The following is a 20901-nucleotide window of genomic DNA, read 5'->3' as shown; positions in this document are numbered from 1 at the left end:
AGAAATTATTATTATTGGACTGCATCATAAAGGAGTATATAACACTGGCACAAATTTAGGAAAACCAGATTGTAGCCAGACAAAGAAAAAAAAATACCAGACAACGGAAGAAGGAAGTGGTGAAAGAGCTTTTGCGCTTTTGAAGCAGAAGAGGTTCATTTTAAACAAATGAGCTTTACATACAGTAGGCTACAGCAGCAAGGTGTGTTAGAACCTCCAAGGTAACTTACCCAATATGCTTTTAACAGCCACACAGTTTCATACTGTGGTGGTGTTGCATTAATTAAGCTATAGGATTTAAATGTTATGGTTATTGTTATGGTTATGGTATTTAGCAGATGCTTTTGTCTAGTCTTGTCCAGTTCTGTAACTGACTTACAGAATATGCATGTTACAATAGTTACAATTTTAGTAATTAACAGTAAACAGTTTTTTTAAAACAAGTTGTTAAGCAAATTAGTAATAATAACAAATGTTGAGAAATTTATATCAAAAAAGATAAGTACATTGCAAATGCATTTTTGAGTCTTATATGTCTACATTTTACATGGTGTCACTGCTCTCACAATACAGTATCTTTAAGATTGTCATTGATTTGTTTAGTGTTTCATTGTAAGTTAATGTTTATTCTGACACTCACATGCACACACCTACCCACACGACAGAGAAAGGGAAGGAGGTGGTTGAGGTTAAGCAGTATGCCTGCATGACTCATCCGTGTGCCATCTTGTGCATGTTTACGCACACAGAGCGTGTGGGAAGATAATGAGACTAAATCAGTGATCGAAGAGATTCACATGCATTCCTGTAATTATCTAACAACCACGTCTGTTTAGAACCACTGCTGTGTCAATCTGTGATTGTTGAAAACCCGGACCATCTGCAGGTAAATTAAGTTTATTAGAATTAAGTCATCGTGTATAATGTTGACATGTAAAATTCTGGAAACTGACTTGTATTTATTATATATTATATTGTACAAAGATATTGGTATCTCACCATTGCATAGTGTAATACTAAAGTTTGTGTTGTATTAGATGTGGATGTTACTGTGAATTTGCCATGCATTGTCATCTGATTGATGTGATATGCTATTAATGTCAGTTTATGTCAATTCAGTTACATGTTGTTGAGTGGTCAATTGACTGCCTTACATTTTTGTGCATTTGTGCAATGAATTTTCACACTTGTCTTTAATTGATTGAACTAATAAAAACTGTAAGTAGGCTAATTCATTCCAAATAATGACATTAAAAAACACTTTACCCATGGCCTCAATATCAGAGTTTTTATTATTTGTATCATTATTATTATTACTATTACTATTATTATTATTATAAATGCTATAAGTTTCAGAGTATAAACAGCTTGATTCAAAACCCTGAAACAGAAAAACACATTGTTTGGGAAGACATTTAATTTATATGATTGTATTCATATTTGAAGAACTAATATTTATCAATATTTTTATTTTACTTAGTGTGCAGTGGTAAAGACCGTCCAAGTCCATAATGACGGACAACTCAACGGACTGCTCAATGGACCGTGTCGAAGAGCTGATGCACTCTGTGCAGTTAGTCATATATGTGCCCACCTTTGTGTTCGGGATGGTCCTGAACACCCTTGCACTGGTAGTCTTCTGTGTTGTTCTTCGAAAATGGAATGAATCCACCATTTACATGACCAACTTGGCTCTGATGGACCTTCTTCTGCTCCTCCTGTTGCCGTTCAAAATGCATGCCATAAATAACAAATGGGACGCCAATAGGAAGCTGTTCTGTTCCTTTTTGGAGAGCATGTATTTTGTGGGGATGTATGGGAGCATCTATAACATCACCTGCATTGCTCTGGATCGCTACGTTGCCATTCAGCACCCATTCCGTGCAAAGGAGTTTCGGTCGCCAAGGGCTGCCATCATTATCTGTGTAGTCATCTGGTGTCTTGCGCTGGGGGCCACATCACCTGTCTACAGCTTCCATAACAACTCGGACGAACCCTTTCGCTGTTTCCATGGCTTTTCCGACGCAGGCTGGAAGCCTGCTCTCATAGGCTGTGTGGAAGTGTTTGGCTTTCTGCTCCCAGCAGCTGTGGTGGTGGTGTGCTCTATAAAGAGCATCCATACACTCAAGCAGTCACAAAGACAGAGCGTTAAGGGTCATTCCGGCGAGCGGATCATGTATAGCAGCCTGTGTGCCTTTCTGGTGCCCTTCACCCCATATCACCTGGGAGTCTTCCTGCAGTTTCTTGTGCGCCAAAGAATGATCACAGCCTGCCAGTCAAAGACAAGTATTGCGCTGTTTGTGCAGGTTGCCATGTGCTTGGCCAATGTGACCTGCTGCCTGGATGCCCTCTGCTATTACTTCATTGTCAAGGAAGTTCGCTCTTCCAGGGACACCATCAGGCGATCTATAAGCCATAGGAGGACTATAAGCACATCAGAAGTGTAGTGTGATATTGTGAATTTACTATCAAAGCACCTTTTGTATTCTTTTTTCCTCTGTTTTAAAAGACCACATACATGTAGCTACATCAAGAGAGATAAGACTAAAAGGGGAAAAGAATATCTGTGTCCGAAGAGGTAGACCAGTGATTATGGTGTAATTTAAACATATTTGTTGTATTCATCACATATTCAAATTAACAAATCTTAATAGTTAAGTGTTTAAACTGTCACAAGAGGGTCATTATGACTAACATTAAGCATTATTCATTGTTATTTGTATTTCAATATGCAGTATTTCAGAAATGTACAAGACAAATGTCAAATGCATCACTAGTCATCTTGTTCACATATTCATAAACATTAGTTTATATTTTTTAAAGCTAGAATTCACCGTGGGTTTACCATTTCATTTATTTATCTATATAATTTTTACAACCCTCATACATTTATATTACTATTTTGTCTGACTCTTACCTTTTCAGTTTTCTTAAACATCAAATCTCTTCTGCCATCTCAGATTGGACTGACATCTTCAGTAATGGTCGTCTTACAAAATAATAGGTTAACTTTTTATTTGAAAAATGTTAGTTCAAGAACTCCATTGTACACAGAAAAAACATTTGCGATTTGAGACAAAAGAATGACAAATGTGTGATTGTTTTGAAAAATTGACTAAATGGTGTGGTGTCTTAAAAATATATAGTTTTATAGTTTTATAAACTATAGTTTTGAGAACATTACTTTTAATTTATAAAATGTGCTCAACAAATAGAAACAACAGGGAAGCTATGGTAATAAGGGCTTTCCCAGATAGCCTTATGCATGAGTTACATATCTGTCAGTGAGTGGGCTGCTACCCCATCAAGCTAAAAGGCACTGAAAACCACATGCACAGTTTTGAAGCGTGTTCGAAACCAGAGGTGTGCAGGTATCAAAACCTCTTCTTGCTTTTTGAGTTATATTTCTCATAGTTGAACTGGGTTGTTTCCTGACTCTCTACTGCAGCTGGCAAGATCAGGTCTCTGTATGTTTCTGAATCAGAATGATATGTAAGCAATGGGCAACACATTTATGGTGCCATACAATTATCAGTGCCCCTGTAAAGCTAAGAAGAATTACAAAAAATAATGTTTGTTGAATTATCTGAGTCTCACTGAAAAAAACTAAATAGAAATATTTATATATATTTTTAACGAAAACACTTGCCAATGGAGCAGTATCAGAACAGAAAATCATCCATTAAATTGAAATTCTGAGATAGCCTACTAAGTCAGAATTCTGAGAAACTAAGCTGACTACTTGATGCACGCTTATGAATTTGTTTTCATCTCCTAATTCTGCAAGTCCACACGGCAAGTCTTATGGTTTCACTTGGATGTTGGTTGTTGAAACTCACATTTTTGTTTACAAGTAGATTTCACAAAATGTTTAAATTGTGTAAAAATATATGTGTCCTAAAGCTATAGCCTACTCATCATCATCTCTACAAGGTCACAAACTTTTTGCACAACTTTACTAAGAGTAAAGTAAAGTAAGTGAATGTGTTTGTCCGTGTGTGTGTGTGTGTGTGTGTGCGTTTGCGTGGTTGTGTGTGTGCCTGATTTGACTCGGACTTGAGGCACCAATGACTCGGACATGGACTCGGACTCGAGCATTGACTGCATTCGGACTCATAATACCGATTCAGATATATTTTGCCACTAGTACCTGATAAGGTATATCCCAGGACCAAATGGGGGTATGAATCTAATGAGTGTTCTTCTCTACTGAAGTGGGCTCATGGGTGAAATGTAAATTGGGTTGAGAGTTCTGTGCAATGCATAGCATCAGCTTGAAGATTGCTGTGAGGTGACTGTGAGTTTGTAGCTATGACTGGCGGGTCTTGTTTTCTTTGTTTAAAGTTTTTTTTTTCTTGTTAGACTCAACTTGGACTTGACACAGATTTTTTAAAAATGACTTGGACTTGACTCTGACTCGAACATTAGGGACTCGAGACTGGACTCTGACTCAAGGTTTAGTGACTCGACTACAACACTGGTTTGTGTGGGTACCAGTGTGCATATGTTTTTACAAGTTTGTATGCACTGCCATTGTGCTTGTCTCTGTGTCTGTGTGTGTGTATATGTATATGTGTGTGTGTGTGTGTGTGTGTGTGTGTGTGTGTGTGTGTGTGTGTGTGTGTGTGTGTGTGTGTGTGTGTATTGTTCCACAGTGACTGACGGTCCTCATTCAGGGTCGAAGAAGCTTGACGGAGTAAGGGACAGTGCTCCTCTGCGCTCCGGACAGAGCTCCCATAAGCCCACTCAGCAGTCCACATCTAACTCAGGCTACAGCAGACGTAAGGAACAGGAAAGGCTACAACACTGACACCATCCAGCTAATCACAGATCAGACACATTTACAGATATATATAGCGGTACTGTACATTTGCAATAGGAACGATCATCTTAACAATCAAGTATACTTTGTACAGATCTTTGTTGTAGATCACTGATATACTACTGATCACTGATTTGTTTTGAGTAAAATATTGTATGGGTTGAATTCACTAGTATTCTATCAAATGTTTTAATCCTACATTTATATCAGTGTAGATGCTCCATACTGATTCAGCTGTCCCCTGTCTGAGCTTGCCACCATCTTATTTCTCCCCTGTTTGAGTAGACCAGTTGTTTTTCTGGCTCATTTTCAAATTGCATTAACCATCATTTGAAGGTGTCAGAAAGTTAGGTTCTCAGTGCTCCCCCGACATGCTGGCTACATGGTTTGAGGACATCAGAGTCTGTAAACTTGAGGAAATATTCCCACTAGACTATAGACAGAGCATCGGCACAGCAGCTGTGTGACTGCGCCCTCCTGTGGGAGAATGTATTTAACTTCACCCAGGGCAACGTGTACAGGGTTTTAATCTCTGATTGCCCATACTTCATTCATCCGTTTTCATTCACATAATCAATTAAACACCAATGTGCATGTTAGCTTAACATGTAAACTTAAAGGAATAGTCTATTCTATTTTTGACTAATTGCTCTTCATAGTTCTGATCTATGTATCTATGTAGCTCTAATAATTGTGGTTGTATAGAGTAGGCTACTGGCTCAGACTTCTTGTGCAGGTTGCCATGTGCCCTCCGCTACTAGCCTACTTCACAGCCAAGGAAGTTCGCTTTTCCAAGGAAACCATCAGACTGTCTAGTGACTAGCCTGAAAGCTGACCTGAATTTAACCCCAGCAACAAAATTTGAGGTCGGGAAATTCTGAATAGAATTAAGTTTGGCTACATCAGGCTAGAGGAGGACTACAAAAAACTAGATATACCGCATAGCGGTACAAAATATGACCGCGGCTCAGTCCTGTACATCCGTTCCACGAAAATAGGTGTTAGGGTGGTGTGTGGAAGGCTGTGAAGAAAATTGATAGGCGAGGTATAGGGAATCTAAAGATGTATGGTATCTAATCGGGAAAAGATGACGAAAAGTAATGTGCTGTGTTCAATAATTTGTATGCAAAAATAGGTGTAAATGTAGGCCTATTAAGAATGTACACAGCAAATTCACGGGTGTTATATTTCTGGTGTAATGACAAATAAACACTGTTGCAGTGATAGATGTTAAACTCTCAACACTTTTGGTGTAGATATGATACAAAAGCCAGTGTTAATTTGCGGCGTTCCGATTAATAAACACCAATTGGGTGTAACAAGTTCCATCCGGGATATTTTGCAAATTGCTCAAACTTCCAGCGCAGTCCGCCATTTCTCAAACCCCCCTGCAGGATAGCAGACTTCTCTTCAAGCTGTGGACAATTCTGTGTGGTAAGTTATTAAATTAATCTATTTTTGGCATTCGTTGATAAAATATGTATATTAGCCGTTGTGTTGCACTCTCAGACCTTCGTTATGAAACTGTAGACTTTGAGTTGCTTTCCCGCCCATTGTCAACGTACTGTATAGCTACCTTAGCATTGAGTGAGACATTGTCCAAACTTTTAGCTGATAACACTAAATTACATTATGTGTGTTTAACTTAGTGTGGTGTAATGTGTTGTCCATGTTTTATTTATTTATTTGATTTTGCGATGTCTACCTACGTTTAATCTAATACATCTACATCACCATCCTTGTTGGTTAAGCTTACAGGCTGCTAACGTTATTAGCTGTAACGTTATGGTGTGCTAAACTAGGTAACGTTAACGTTAGCTAACCAGTTACATGCATTCATTGAAATGACATTCACGTGGTCAGTCAGCTAACGTCAAGGTTACCGACATAGTTGCTAGTAGCTAAGATAGATAATTTAGCTAGCGAACAAAGTTACCTAAAATGAAGAATTTGAAATTGTTTGCCTTTTCCATCAACAGATGTAACATTACCTAGAAGTGGATGCGATGATTGTCAGGATATGTGAGCCATGCTTGGATAATGTTTATCATGGGGTAAGTTTGATAGTAACGTTACCAGAGCCCGTTTGTTTATTAGACATTCTCTGATAGTACCATGCTAGCCTACTAGCGAGTAAGCCTCAGGTAGGCAAACGTTATCGTACGACTACGAGGTGACAACATGATTTAAAGTGAAATGGTTGACTGAAGGGGGTGATGTTAGCTGAAATTATCTAACGTTACTGTCCTAGATGTGCAGCATAGTAGGCTACGTTTCACGACTGTCTCTACAAAAACAGAATGTGAGCGAGTGTCTGCACAGCTCCTTAAAAGGGGGAAAAGACAGCCGTTTTTCATTTCCCAATTTCGCAGTCTGTTTGTTCATAAATGTAACTTTATGAGGAATCCATCCATCCATGCGGAAAGAACGACAACGACGTCCATTCATTTTTATGTTTGGGATCTATTCAAAGCATTACATTAATACACAGGATTAGATGTTAAAATCCCTTGTGCCAAAATCCAAGGTAAAAACACATTCAGAAGCCCCTGCTCAAGTTTAACTTTAAAAAGCACACTACCCACAAATCCGCCAACAAATGGTCACAAGCACAATGCAAATGGCCTATCCAACAGCAGTAGCCTATATAGTATGCGGCATGTCATTGGGGTTATCAAGTGGGCACCCTCATTCACCGATGTTTCGTTAAGTTAGGCCCACGACACCTCATGAAGGCTTAACAGTGAAACCAGCGTCCTGGAGACACTCCCCTCCATGCTACCACCATATTACCACATTGAAATATCCAATACTCAAAATACTCTTAACCAGCCCAGGCATGGTCTAAGTTGGCTAGGTCGGTCCGTCCCGTTGATATGGATTGAACCATAAACCATAAAGAACCTTTGCCAAGTACCATCACCCTAGGCACAGCCCATCACAAACACAAAACAAATTAGCCAGTTAGCTTAGCCCATTATCTTAGGCCCCATCCCAAACACAAAACAAATTAGCCAGCAGTTAGCAGTTAGCTTACGCCCCATGCTGCCCCATATTACCACAACAAGCATCCAAATACCCTTAACCAACCTAGGCATGGTTTAAGTTGGCTAGGTCGGTCCGTCCCGTTGATGTGGACTGAACCATAAACCATAAAGAACCTTAGCCAAGTACCATCAACCTAGGCACAGTCCATCACAAGCACAAAACAAATGAGCCAGTTAGCTTACCTTAGCTTGCGCCCCAGGAAGGGTAACTTCTCCTTACCCACCACCATAACAAATGAGCCAGTTAGCTTACCTTAGCTTGCGCCCCAGGAAGGGTAACTTCTCCTTACCCACGACCAAAACTAATGAGCCAGTTAGCCTACCTTAGCTTGCGCCCCAGGAAGGGTAACTTCTCCTTACCCACAACCATTCGCTTGCCCGTTCTGCTGCTAAGGACATGTTACTAACCACCTGCCTTAGACTTCGACCACAAATGCCCAATTCAGACAGCAAGCCAATAGCAGATCTGGCCACAAACCCACGTGCACCGATTTCAATAGGCCTTAATCGTGCACTCCAACCTCGCTTAGCTGCCTCCTCTGCTATTTCAGTATATTTAGCTCTCTTCAGCTCATTGGCCACTTCCACTCTGTCTTCCCAAGGAACAGTGAGTTCAATGAAGTAAACTATCTTCTCTGAATCCGACCATAGAATTACGTCAGGACGTAGCTTAGTACTCACTATATGTGGAGGTACCGCCATCTGCTGGCCAAGATCAACCTTCATTTCCCAGCCCGCCCCATTTTTCAACTGGCCGGTTTTGCACCTGGCCTTCGCGGAACAAGGTTTATCCCCCTGACGTACAAAGTTAATTTGCCTTACCCCTTTACTAGCTGCTAATGAATTGACTTCTCTTCTTTTATCCTCTATTGCCGCTGCCACACATTTCAATACCTGGTTATGACGCCACTTATACCGCCCCTGGGTGAGACTTACTTTGCATCCTGATAGGATATGGTGGAGACTGCCCACACACGAGCAAAGTATGCATTTATCATCCTCACCAAACCATTGACTTAAATTCTTGGGAGATGGGAGCACATCATATGTAGCACCTAACATAAATCTGATCTTACTAGCTTCCATGCCCCATAGATCTTTCCATTTAATCTGTCTTTTTTCCACCCCTTCCCAGTTCACCCACTGCCCTTGTTTTGCCTGCGACACTGCCTTAGTACATCTTACAGCCTCCTCCTGTCTATGCATTTCCTCCACTACCATTTTCCTCTTTTCTCCTGCAGAAGCCTTACTCCACAAGGGTTTACTTGCACCCACCCCTAGACCCCCCCGCCCGTGCTGCACATGGCCCATTATATCTCTATGCTTCAATGCTGATTGAGTTTATTTAACTGCCTGCTCTGGGTTCCACTTCCTCCCTGCATTAACTGAGGGTGCAACTTTCCTCACCACTGGGTCCTTGGACTGAGTAAGAGTCAATTCCAATCTAGCCTTAGCACACTTAAATTCCTCTGTCAGACTAGATATTGGCAACTCTACAATACCCTTCCCATACAAGGCTACACTGCTTAAGCAGCGTGGGACTCCGAGCCATTTTCTGACAAAGGAGTTGATCATTTTTTCCAACCTCTCTACCTTTGACAGAGGAACTTCATAAACTGTCAATGGCCACATTAGCCGAGGCAACAAACCAAACTGCAAACACCACAGCTTGAGCTTACCTGGCAGCCCCGACTTGTCAATTTTTGCAATACCTTGCCTAGTGACCTGTCTCAAGTCTTCAACCTGTGATTTATCACTAAGGCTTGCATCATACCACCTTCCCAGGCTCTTCACTGGTTTCTCCAGAACTGTGGGAATCACCTCCTTATATATAGCAAACTTCTTATCTGTTACCTTCCCTTTAATAATTGAGAGACTCCTAGACTTACTTGGTTTCACCTTCATTCTGGCCCATTGCAGATTACTATTTAACTTACCCAGCAACCTGTTGGTGCATGGAACGGTTGTCGTCAAGGTTGTCATGTCGTCCATGAAAGCCCGAATCGGGGGGAGGCGTGGCCCTCCCTGCAACTTCTCCCCGCCCACTACCCATTTTGAGGCCCTAATAATGACCTCCATTGCCATTGTAAAAGCAAGTGGGGAGATGGTACATCCGGCCATGATTCCTATCTCAAGTTGTTGCCAACCTGTGGTGTAATCAGCTGTAGTAAAACATAATTGAATATCCAGAAAGTATGCTTTTACTAGGCTTTTAATGCTACCTGGGATTCTGAAATAATCAAAGGCCTCCCACAACAGACTATGCGGCACAGACCCAAAAGCATTAGCCAAATTAAAGAACACAACGTGCAGGTCTCTCTTCTCACGCTTTGCTAATTGAATTTGGTGCCAAATCATGCTGGTATGCTCTAAGCACCCGGAGAAGCCAGGAATTCCAGCTTTTTGCACCGTGGTATCAATTAGTTTATTCCTTTCAAGGTAATTTGTCAGTCTCCGTGCCACCACACTAAAGAAAACCTTCCCTTCAACATTCAGTAGACTAACTGGCCTAAATTGATTAATCTCCACTGCGTCCTTTTCTTTGGGAATAAATATTCCCCCAGCCCTCCGCCAAGCCTTGGGAATACTCTGCTTTTTCCAAACTATCTTCATTAATTGCCATAAAAATCTTAAAGCATCTGGTGCACTCTTATACAACCGGTAGGGCACTCCATTAGGTCCTGGGGCTGAAGAGGCCCTTGCACGTTTTATTACTTCTTGCACCTCTTTCCACCTTGGTGGACTATCGTCGCATTGGCTACTTAATTCACCAATAGGTGGGATATCAGCAGGAAGTACCATCTCCCTGAACCTCTCCCTATCTTTGTGCACTCCCTCTAAATACTCCTCAAGCTTCTGCTTAGGTTCCAAAAGACTACCACTCTTCTGCATTACGAATAAAGACTTAACAAACTTAAATGGGTCTTTATAGAATGCTAGTCGGGCTCGTGATTTCTTCTTCCTATTTTTCCTAATATTTTCAGCTCTTCTTAGCACTACTAACCGCTCCCTCACATCTGCCTGTAGACAGTCAATACCTTCCTTCTCATCATCTGTAGCTTTTCTCCACTGCTTCTTAAGCTGCCTCCTCTCCTTGATAAGTTTATCTATCTCCTGCTGGCGCCTAGATTTAACTACCTCATGTAGCCGTTTTGTCCTTCTCTCAATAGTCCCAAATCTTTCCTTACCATAGCTATAAATAATGTCTCCCATTTTCTCTAATTTGCTTTCAGCCGTCCCCTTGAGCTGACCCAGGATACTGACCAAATCACTATTAACATCTTCCCACATTCTACATTCTGCTGCGCCTGGCCATCTAACCCCAGGCCTATGACCATTAATCTTCTCCCTCCTTGGCTGACTGGCCTCTCTCTCTGCCTCAGTGCTAGAACTTACCTCAACCACAGGGGTACTGATGTCCTGCGAACTGTGGGTTTCTTCCTGTCGCTGGACTTCAACCGACTGACTTGATGCACTTCTTAAGAAATAGCTATCAATGCGGGGACCCTGTGTTCCCTCTACCAAGCACTTCTTTTTCCCTTGATGAATTTTCAGGCCCTTTAGACTTGTAACCTTCTGCCAACCACACACACACATCTGCAGCTTTTTCTCAGTTTTCTCTGAACTAGTGGCTTCCACAAACATGTTTTCCTTACTCGTAATCAAATTCGTTCCAGGGTCAGTAACCATGTCTATCACAAGTGAGTCATCTTCCGCCCCTGCTCTCGCTGACTCTAGGGGTATTTTTTCATTATGTCGTACTGTAGCTTAGTAGGGTGCAGCCCATAGCTTAGTGAAGCCTGGGCTACTGCCACAATGAGCTGCTAACCCATTGTAGCCCCGGCAGGGTCTATTCCCTCCTGTCAGCCGTCTTTCCGTGCTGTCACAAGGTCTTTCCCTAGTTGCCAGCTGCCCTATTCACAGCAGTCACTAGCCTACGCTAGCTTCAGCATTACATTAATACTGAATACACAAATGAACATTTTCACATTAGTGTTCCATTGAATCACAAAATGATTTGCATCGTATGGTATTTATATGTGTACTAACATTTACTTTTTTAAATTGATAGTGTTTGTTGTTAAATGCTTCTAGGCAAACAATATTGGAGTTGGGCAGAGAAATGTCAATGCTGATTTCTATGTAGTATGTGCTCTACCACAGTATATTTTGGATAATACTAATATATTTATTTATTTATCTTGTAGTCTGGGCAAAGTTCTCCATAAATGAAGACAAACCCTTGACAGTGACTGAGGAACGGAAGTGGATGCTGATGTGTTTCCAGAGCTGGTTACCAAGGACATGTGCTTAGTCATCCATGATTCTGATAAAGGTATTTTGCTTGGTTTGGGGTTTTATACAGTTGCCTTGCAAAGGCACAGAAGAAATTGTGGAGCTTTTGTTTATTTTTGCAAATGTACATGAATGTGTTGCATTTTCCCTCTTTGCTAGAGTCGCCTATCCCTGAGATTTAATCTAGCCTAACGGATGTGTGTGTGTGTGTAATTGCTGACAAGGTTGTCAATTTCAACAGTGTTCTGCTTTTCGCCCCATTCTAAGTTGTACTGTGTGTTCTTTAATGTTTCAGGTTCTTCAAGACTTCAGCCTTCTCGTTGGATCTGAAACATCTGCAAGACATCTGGAAAGATGGCCCTCATACAAACCCAAGCTGATAAAAGAAAGACCTGCACTACAAGCTACCAACACCATTGCTGCAACACCTATTGCAGTCTGCCAGGGACAAATGGACTTGTCTGTAGACAACTTACAAGGTAATTGTATGGAGTAATGGAGTTTAACATTTTAGTTGCCATTTTAGGAAATGACCGGTATTTCTGGATATTATTTGAAGTTAAGTTGTCAAAATACCTTTTTTATGCATGACTGTTCAATCTGAATAATTAAATAGTTATTTTATGACTCTCCTCCAAACCCCATCCTAACCCAGGCTGGGACAGTGATATATCCACTTTACTCCTGCTGATGCACATCCTGTCACCTGTCATCTGGTAGAAAGATGAGGACTCGATTATAATCCTTTCTCTTATGTTTCCTCCAGTCATGCCAGAGTCTTGATGAGCACTTGAATGAAGATGAACATCGGCAGCCATATCTGCTAGCTTCGGGAACCTCCAAGCGAGCCATCAACAACTTCTACATAGCCATGGAATAGCCATTCCATGCCAAGGAAACACCTCTCTGGCAGCATTCGACAAGCTTTTCAAGGTTCATTTTGTTTTCAGTTTGAGTTGCAACAAATCTCTTCGCAACTTTTTTACATTCCTGCAGACCACCAAAGAGAGCCCAAAAGTAAAGACATTGCGAGCAAAGTTGATGAATGATGTATAGGTGTTACGTTTATGGGACACTGCATGGCAATAACTGGTGCCAATAATTCTACAAAAACATACATTTTATTCTGATAGATATGGAGACCGTTTATTCTGATGGATATGGAGACTGTTTATGTCGAGCATCTTTACGCTTTTGAGGTTTAAAGAACTTCATTTCATCATTTTTATATTGTTAAAAAAGATGATTTGCAGCATTACAAACCGTTTGAACTTTAGATATCATACAGCTGTGATTTGTCGTTTTATATAGTGCCTGACTCTTGCATTTTGTAATGAACTGAAGAATGTTTTGCTGTTTAATAAATAAATGTAGTACATTTTTACATTAAGTGCATCTGAATGTTTTTTTATTCAGTTTAACAGCAATTCTAAAACCTACTGTATATAACTGTATACAACACCTCCTTTACTCTTCTAGAGATTAAAACAAGAAGCATTATTTGGCAATAAAGTAATAATATACATGCAATCATCACTATACTAGTGTCAGTTTAACACTGGGCTTAAGTTAAATAGCAACACTTTTGGAGTTGTTTTCAAGAAGGAATTAACAGTCCTCTGGTGTTAAAAATACTCCAACCTGGTGTTTCTGTCTAACTCTCTCAGTGTAAAATGGTAACACCTTGTTAGTGTTGTAACTTCTAACACTTACAGAAGTGTTTAATTTAACACTTTTGTGGTGGTCCCCATATATACACCCATGTAGTGTTAGATTTAAATCTATCAGTGTTAAAATTCCGATTTCAAATTTGCTGTGTAGGCCTAATATGCATTGATTGACTGCAGGCAGAAAATAAATCACACTAGTCAATTTGTCTCCATCTTCTACTCCATCCCCCGCTCTTGAAACTTTTGTGTATGCTTGTGCATGCCTGTGAGTGTATACGTGCCTGTGTTTGTGTGTGTGTGCATGTGTGTGTGTGTGTCTACGTGTGGATGTGTGTGTGTGTGTATGTCAGTTAGTCTCCATCTCCTTATAGAGCCTGACCAATATGGGATTTTGAGGGCCAATTTCGACATTTGAGTTTTTCAAAAACTGATAACCGATATATTATTACTATTATATTATATCGGCCGATAGTCATTTTTAACAAACACAATGTAAAAACGTTCTCCCATGACAAAGTTCTAATCAAGATGGGGCATTTGAATAGGCCTAACTATCGAGTTACCTCATTAAAGGCTCTTCATATACAGTAATTAGTTTGTTATATAGAATAGAAAGAATAGTAAGAATAAAAGAGGTCTTTATTCTGTGATAACTACATTGCCACAAACTACATTGTGAGCAGTTTATACTTAAAGGAACCATATGTAAGATTGTGGCCAAAACTGATACTGCAATCACTTTCAAATTACTGTAGAGCGGTGTATCCCCTCCCCCCCCCCCCCGACTCGAGGTTGCCAACCATACCTGTCAACATTTAGCTTTCCAAAAACGGGAGATTTTTTTTGGGGGGGGGGGGGGGGTTCGTTGCTTTTACCTTACCATTACGCATGCCAGGTATGTATCCACCAGCTGCCTGCCTGCAGCCTACTTCCAAAACTCCAAAGCTGCTTGCTGTCAGATTTGGTTCCGAGGGCACAAGTTCAGTGTATCAACAACACTCAATAACAGTTTATGTGTTAATCAATTAAATTCCCAACAATTTCACAACAGCTAGTTCTGGAGTAGGCCATTCAACTAGCCCGCTTGCTTAAGACGAGACTCATGCTGCGCAGTCGGCACCCGCTTCCTTATTTGGGTTTTGGGTTGCCAGGTTTTAGCCTATGACAAAACGGTTGAAATTGAAACTAAGTGATCGTGTATGTGTAGAGTGTATTTCATACACAATCTGGCTGAATGGATCAATGATTTTAAAATGAAGTTTGATGGCCATGCAAATTACGGGAGTTTTCCGGGAGAAATAACAAAACGGGAGGGTGCTGGGAGATGACCTTGAAATACGGGAGAAACCCGGGAAAAACGGGAGTGTTGACAGGTATGTTGCCAACCCACATGCCGAAACACTACTGACATTGTGATTAGTAGATAGGTGGAGAGTGGCGCATCAGGCCAAAACACAACATGACATGACAAAACACAACATCAACATCAGTTGAAGGCTGCAACTTCACTTTTTAAATGACAATATCCTGGCCGGACTACTATTGTCAGTGATATATACAAGTATTTGAAATGAACATGATTTCTTAATGTCTAGTGACATCAGGGCCATTTTATGATTAATTGAAATGCATTTCTTACATACGGTTCCTTTAATGACTTCCACTTTATGCAAGCAAAACATTTTACAAATATGATCACTTTACTTTAAGCCTTTAAAGCCTAAACCATGCTCTTTCTTACTTGAAACACCTTTGTTGAAATGCAATCCCGTGTACACCCACCCGCACGCTAGTTTCAGTCTTCAATTTTTGAAGGGGGTTGGGGGGGTACTTGATTTTGATGACTTGACATAGGTTTCCTCTATTCAGTAAGACTGAAAAGGGAGCAGACTTTTCACTGAAGGTAGGGATGCATTTGATCGGCTGTTTAGACATCAACACCCAGGATTAAGGACTGCTTTATTGTGTGTTCCATTTGTATGCTGACGGCTTGTGACAACCTGTAACTTGTGAACTTCCTTGTCAGAACTTGCCGTGAACTGGGGGTCCTTTGATTTGTACGAGATCGCTTCCCGTGTAATTTCGGTTTAATAACTTCCGGTTCCGTAACTTACTCCTAAAACGAGCACGATGGACAAATGGATCTCATGAGTATTCACGCGGCAGCCATGTGTAAACCAAAAGGAGGCTGTGGGGTACACAGTTGTTTTAGGCCAGTGCTTTTCAACCTTTTTTGTGCCACGGCACACTTTTGACACTTAAAATGTCCTACGGCACACTAACATCCTGTGTGAAGAAAAAATAAACATACCATAGCCTAAAATTTCAAATAATACACAGATATGGCCTTATTATGGCTGTCTCATTAAAGTGCATTATCCACACTAACTGTCTCACTAAAGTGCATTATCCACACTCAATTCTCACTGATATCTGCTAGACAATAAGTACCAAAACATGATTAGTTCATAGATTTCACATGTAAAATTCATTTTATACAACCCCACCTCCATCTTGCCTGTTCATAATTCTGAGAAATTCTTGAATTGTGTGCATGTGTGCATGTACATGTTTATGTTATGTGTGTGGGTGTGTGTGTGCAGAGGCGTATCAAGCTTTTTAAAAGTGTGGGGGTTGTGGGATAGGAAAAGGAAACAATCTGGCCAAATTATAAATAAGTCCCTAGGGACGTTGTAAGTATTTTCTGAGGGGTACGGACTATATTGGTGTCTGGCAGTTTCTCCCCCGAAAATTTTTTTTGATTCTGATTGCTAAACACACCATTTTAATGCAGTTTGGGAGGGACAGAAGAAGCAGCGCTTATGCGTGGCTCATGTGACATGTAGGCCTACATGATCTACCTGCTATCACTTCACTATTTGACATTACCCTACATGGAGACATATCTCATGTTATAAATCAAGAAATCATTTCAGAAATTATGTTTTGTGCATGTGGGTTAGCAGGCTGCAATAAATTGCCTAACAGACAGCAGCCTAATTTCGAGGTATTACTATAATACCTATTAAATAAATGTAAAGGACACAGAATAGTGACAGAACTGTAAGCTCAAATTCAAAAACGTTTGAAGTCTACCCAAACATATGCAAAGGGAATATAAATAAATTGTGTTGCATATAGCCAGCTTAATTAATGTCCATTTAAAGATTATGATTAGCAGTTTCTATATGGTTTTTCCATTGATAGCCTATTACAGGAAGCCACGCTGTTGTTTAAACTATTGTTGCTTCTAGACCACGTTACCTCCCGTTTCACTTGCTGCAGGGACGCACACATTGCATGAGCGCTCATAAGCGTTCTATTTGAGTTCTACATGCTGGGAATCTAGTTCTCAGATGTAGAACTCAAATGTGTCTTGACGCCGCCGTTTGTACGATCAAAATAAGATGTTCTAAATGGAACGCGATCGTATTTAAGACATTAAGATCTCCAGTAGATGTAGCACTACGACACACCAGTGAATTGCCGCCGACGTTTGTAAGATCAAGTCAAATAAGACGTTCTAAATGGAACGCGATGTAATTAAGCTGTTCAGATATTTTCCAAGCGTCTTGGAGACATGTGTGCTGACTGGGCTATGTCTATATAGTTGATGACACCAAATTAATACGTTTTGATTGGGGAAACTTTTAGCCTAGTTAATTTTTTTTTCAGTCTGTGGTTCCAATTCAATCTTGCTTACAAATCAGACGTGTGAAGCACCGGGCATAACTTTATTTTGCGGCTACGTGTTGAGGAGGCCCATAGTTTGAGAAAAGCTGCAGATCATAGACAGAGAAAGCATAATGCTCCGAGAACAGTAGCCAAAGGTCTTTCTGCCAAAACAAGTGCCTCGGTGCGCGCACCCCACCCTCGTTTTCACTTTGACTCCCTGCATTTCTACATTGTGACAAAAACTGTCAGTCAGAAGGTGAATTTTGGTTTACTAAATTAGCATAATACGGTTACAATTATCATTTAAATTCTACCTGAAATCTGCTCACTGCAGACGTTATAATGCAGACCCAAGCAGCAGCGCAGGCTTGAAAGACGCACACTTTGAATTTGATCAAAGCAGCTCTTCACTGGCTAACTTGATGTGATTGGCTGGATCACCATTCAATCAAATCAACAGACCTATTTGTGTCTCTCTGTGTGTGCATTATGGTAGATACGGTTCCAACTCTTTACGGGAGCGTCTGTTTCCATGTTTTACTTTCATTTTAATCTGACAAAAAGTGTGGGGGATAGAATCGTGTTCCAGCACAAGTGTGTACGTTATAACACCCACATCCCCCACGCTTGCTACTCGCCTGTGTGTGTGTGTGTGTGTGCGTGCTTGTGTGTGTGCCTGCGTATGTGCCTGTGCATGCAAGCGTACATATGTCTACTGTGTGAGTATGTGTCATACGTATGATTACTGTGAATGTATGTGTGTGTGTATCTGTTTGTGCACATGTGTGCACATGAAATGGGTTAACATGACCCCTGAAGGCAAACATACGGAAAAAAATGGTCATCCTAGTCCCTACAGTTCTCAAGATATTCACAGAAAACTGTGTCTGCCCTACCCTCCTTTCGGGGGGTCCAGTCCAGCGGGGGGGCTACAGATCAAAACGAAAAACGATGGTTCCATGCTATCCATGTGGGGTTACATGCCCACCAAGTTTCGTGTACCCCGGTCTTTCAGTGTCCCGGGAATCGTTGACGGAAATTTGGGCATGCAAAAAAAAAAAGAGAAAAAAAAATCTGACTAAACCTATATGACCGCCGCTTCGCTGCGCGGTACACTGACTATCATTAACGCATTCTCGTCACCTACTGGCAAATGCATAGAATACAACAATGAAATGGTTTGTTCCCCATAGCATCGTTTTGGTTTACAATGCCCACCATATGAATAAGGAGAATGGGAGCAACATTGGATGACGGATGAGTGTACCTCCAGCTGATGGCGCATTGTGTTGATGACTTAATAGACCCCAGTAAAGCTTTAGGTTTCTGTTATTATCTCTTTTTCCAAGTTCTGAGTAGGAGAAAATTTCCACCTTTTAGGACAGTAATGTGGTACTCACGTCATGGACGTCAGGTCTTTAAACATGCTCAGTGTCTGTGGCAGGGCAGGGATGTGGGCAGTATTTATGAAAGGCCTACATTTACATGTGTATTTTTGTAGTTTAAAAATACTGCCAAACATTTTTGTAAAACCAGTACTTTTGGTGATGTGATAATGACATCATAAAAGTGCGAAACAACATATGTAGCCTCTGACTGGAGATGATCCCGTGCAAGATGAGTAACGTGTAGGTTGCTCAGAACCACACAGCTTTTTCCCATCAGGCAACCGGACAGATGAACAATGGACAATAAGGGCCTGTTACCTGTTTGTCTGCACACACACATATACACACACACACACACACACACATACACACACACACACACACACACACACACAAACACACACTCACACACACACAAACAGAAACACACACACACACACACACAAACAGAAACACACATACACACACACATACACACACACAAACACAAACAGAAACACACATGCACACATACTCGCATAAAAACAAATAAAAAAAATGAAATTTAAAATGCTACCTTATCAGATCTAATATTGGACCTTTATTTTGATAAACTTTATTCGTAGCCTACATATCAGTCATTTCCATGGACATAGACAATGTTTATGTGACAGGTCATCATTTTAGTGGTAAACGCAAGTAGGCTGCTGCTACTCTGAATATTTGAGGTAGCCTACATTAGGCTTGGATATATAGCCTACTGTTCACTTAAACTGAGGACAAAATGGACAGAAACCTCATTGTGTGGTGTGCAGTAGATGGCTGGCACATGAGAGCATGAAACCATCAAAACTAAAATGCCACATGGAAACAAGGCACCCCTGTCATAAGTCATACCTGTCATGTACTTTGAAAGGTGACATCAAGAGACTTCACAAATGTAGGCTAATGCCAAACTCCCACATGTTCCAAACAAGTAGGCCTACAGGCACTTCGCTTGTCTTACCATGTAGCTCACCATATCCATTGGCTTGAACGTTATATGGGTCGCGACTTTACCACTTGAGAACCACTGACATGGCTTCCCACCATCATTTCCGTAACCAATGAATGTAGAACAACAATTCAACAAACAACAGATCGGCCTCTTTTTAAACTGAACTACATTTCCCTTTTTGTGCTAAAAATGCATGCCTATTGCCTACATAAACGACTGGCAACATGGGGGACAAACAGAATAACATCCTGTAAGGTGTCCCGATATACAGAATTAATTAACTTGGTGGAGAAAAATCTTTGCGTCTGTCTCCTCCATTATTTCTGCATACATTGGCGGATGTTATCCTTGGCATAAATCCTCATGTCAAATCCATTAAGTGGTTTTAATACTGTCCTATAGCAAAGTCCTTTTAGGCAAGTCCCTCCACTCGGCGGCCATGTAGCAACGCTTTTTGGGCACTCATCGGGCATCCAATTCAGCAGAAATGCTCGTGCGCAAGGCTTCACGACACCAATCTTGCTCCAGCGGTGAGTTCACAACACATGATTGGGAAAATATCTTCACAACACACCATATGATTGGCTCAATATATCCACATGTCGACGTTTTGCCGAGGAAGGGGTGGGATATGTGTAGACAACGGCCATATTGACGTTACAAACTAACCCCATGCATTTCTATGGAGGATTTTTTGAGTGCTGTGTCTCCTCATTAGAAAGTCTCTGCCTATAGTGAGAATGAACATCAGCTATTAGGTACTCAAGGTCATGGGGTCAAAGGTCATCATATGGGGTCCATGTCCTAATGTTCTCCCTCAGTATCTTATCTGTATCGTTTTCACATTTTAGTCTTGACTTGACACGCACTGGCGCCCCCCCTGCGACGTGTTCGCCCCCGGGTTTTAGAGCTATTCTAAATGCAAAAATGCATAGAGGGAGTTATGACAAAACCGTGACTGTTAACAACCTATAAGCTATATAAGGTAGGCCCTATGCTAGGCCTATTACACAACACAAATTGTCAC

The 20901-nt window shown here is 40.9% G+C and overlaps 1 protein-coding gene across 2 annotated transcripts; it reads left to right on the top strand.

Moving 5' to 3' along the window:
- The first annotated feature begins 153 nt into the window (after window positions 1-153).
- On the top strand, window positions 154-13555 carry LOC143134036 (G-protein coupled receptor 55). Of its 2 annotated transcripts, none has more exons than XM_076294095.1 (7): window positions 154-221; window positions 837-886; window positions 1481-6256; window positions 6802-6876; window positions 12078-12205; window positions 12461-12644; window positions 12932-13555. In XM_076294095.1, exon 3 carries the CDS (start codon window positions 1512-1514, stop codon window positions 2445-2447), a length of 936 nt encoding a protein of 311 aa, XP_076150210.1. In that variant the 5' UTR covers window positions 154-221; window positions 837-886; window positions 1481-1511; the 3' UTR covers window positions 2448-6256; window positions 6802-6876; window positions 12078-12205; window positions 12461-12644; window positions 12932-13555. The 2 variants fall into 2 exon arrangements, with proteins under 2 accessions (XP_076150210.1, XP_076150211.1); XM_076294096.1 differs by having other exon boundaries at window positions 174-221; window positions 750-886.
- The last annotated feature ends 7346 nt before the right edge of the window (window positions 13556-20901 follow it).

This window comes from Alosa pseudoharengus, unplaced genomic scaffold, assembly GCF_046254945.1.
Source record: "Alosa pseudoharengus isolate Yale_2024_CS ecotype anadromous, Long Island Sound unplaced genomic scaffold, YU_APseudo_1.1 YU_APseudo_1.1_scf_2, whole genome shotgun sequence".
NCBI lineage: Eukaryota > Metazoa > Chordata > Actinopteri > Clupeiformes > Clupeidae > Alosa > Alosa pseudoharengus.
Note: the sequence above shows the minus strand (reverse complement) of the source record. Positions and strands in the feature narration are given on the sequence as shown.

What these genes read in the sequence shown, in the direction of transcription:
- LOC143134036 (XM_076294095.1), top strand. Translation starts at nt 1,512, where the DNA reads ATGACGGACAACTCAACGGACTGCTCAATGGACCGTGTCGAAGAGCTG.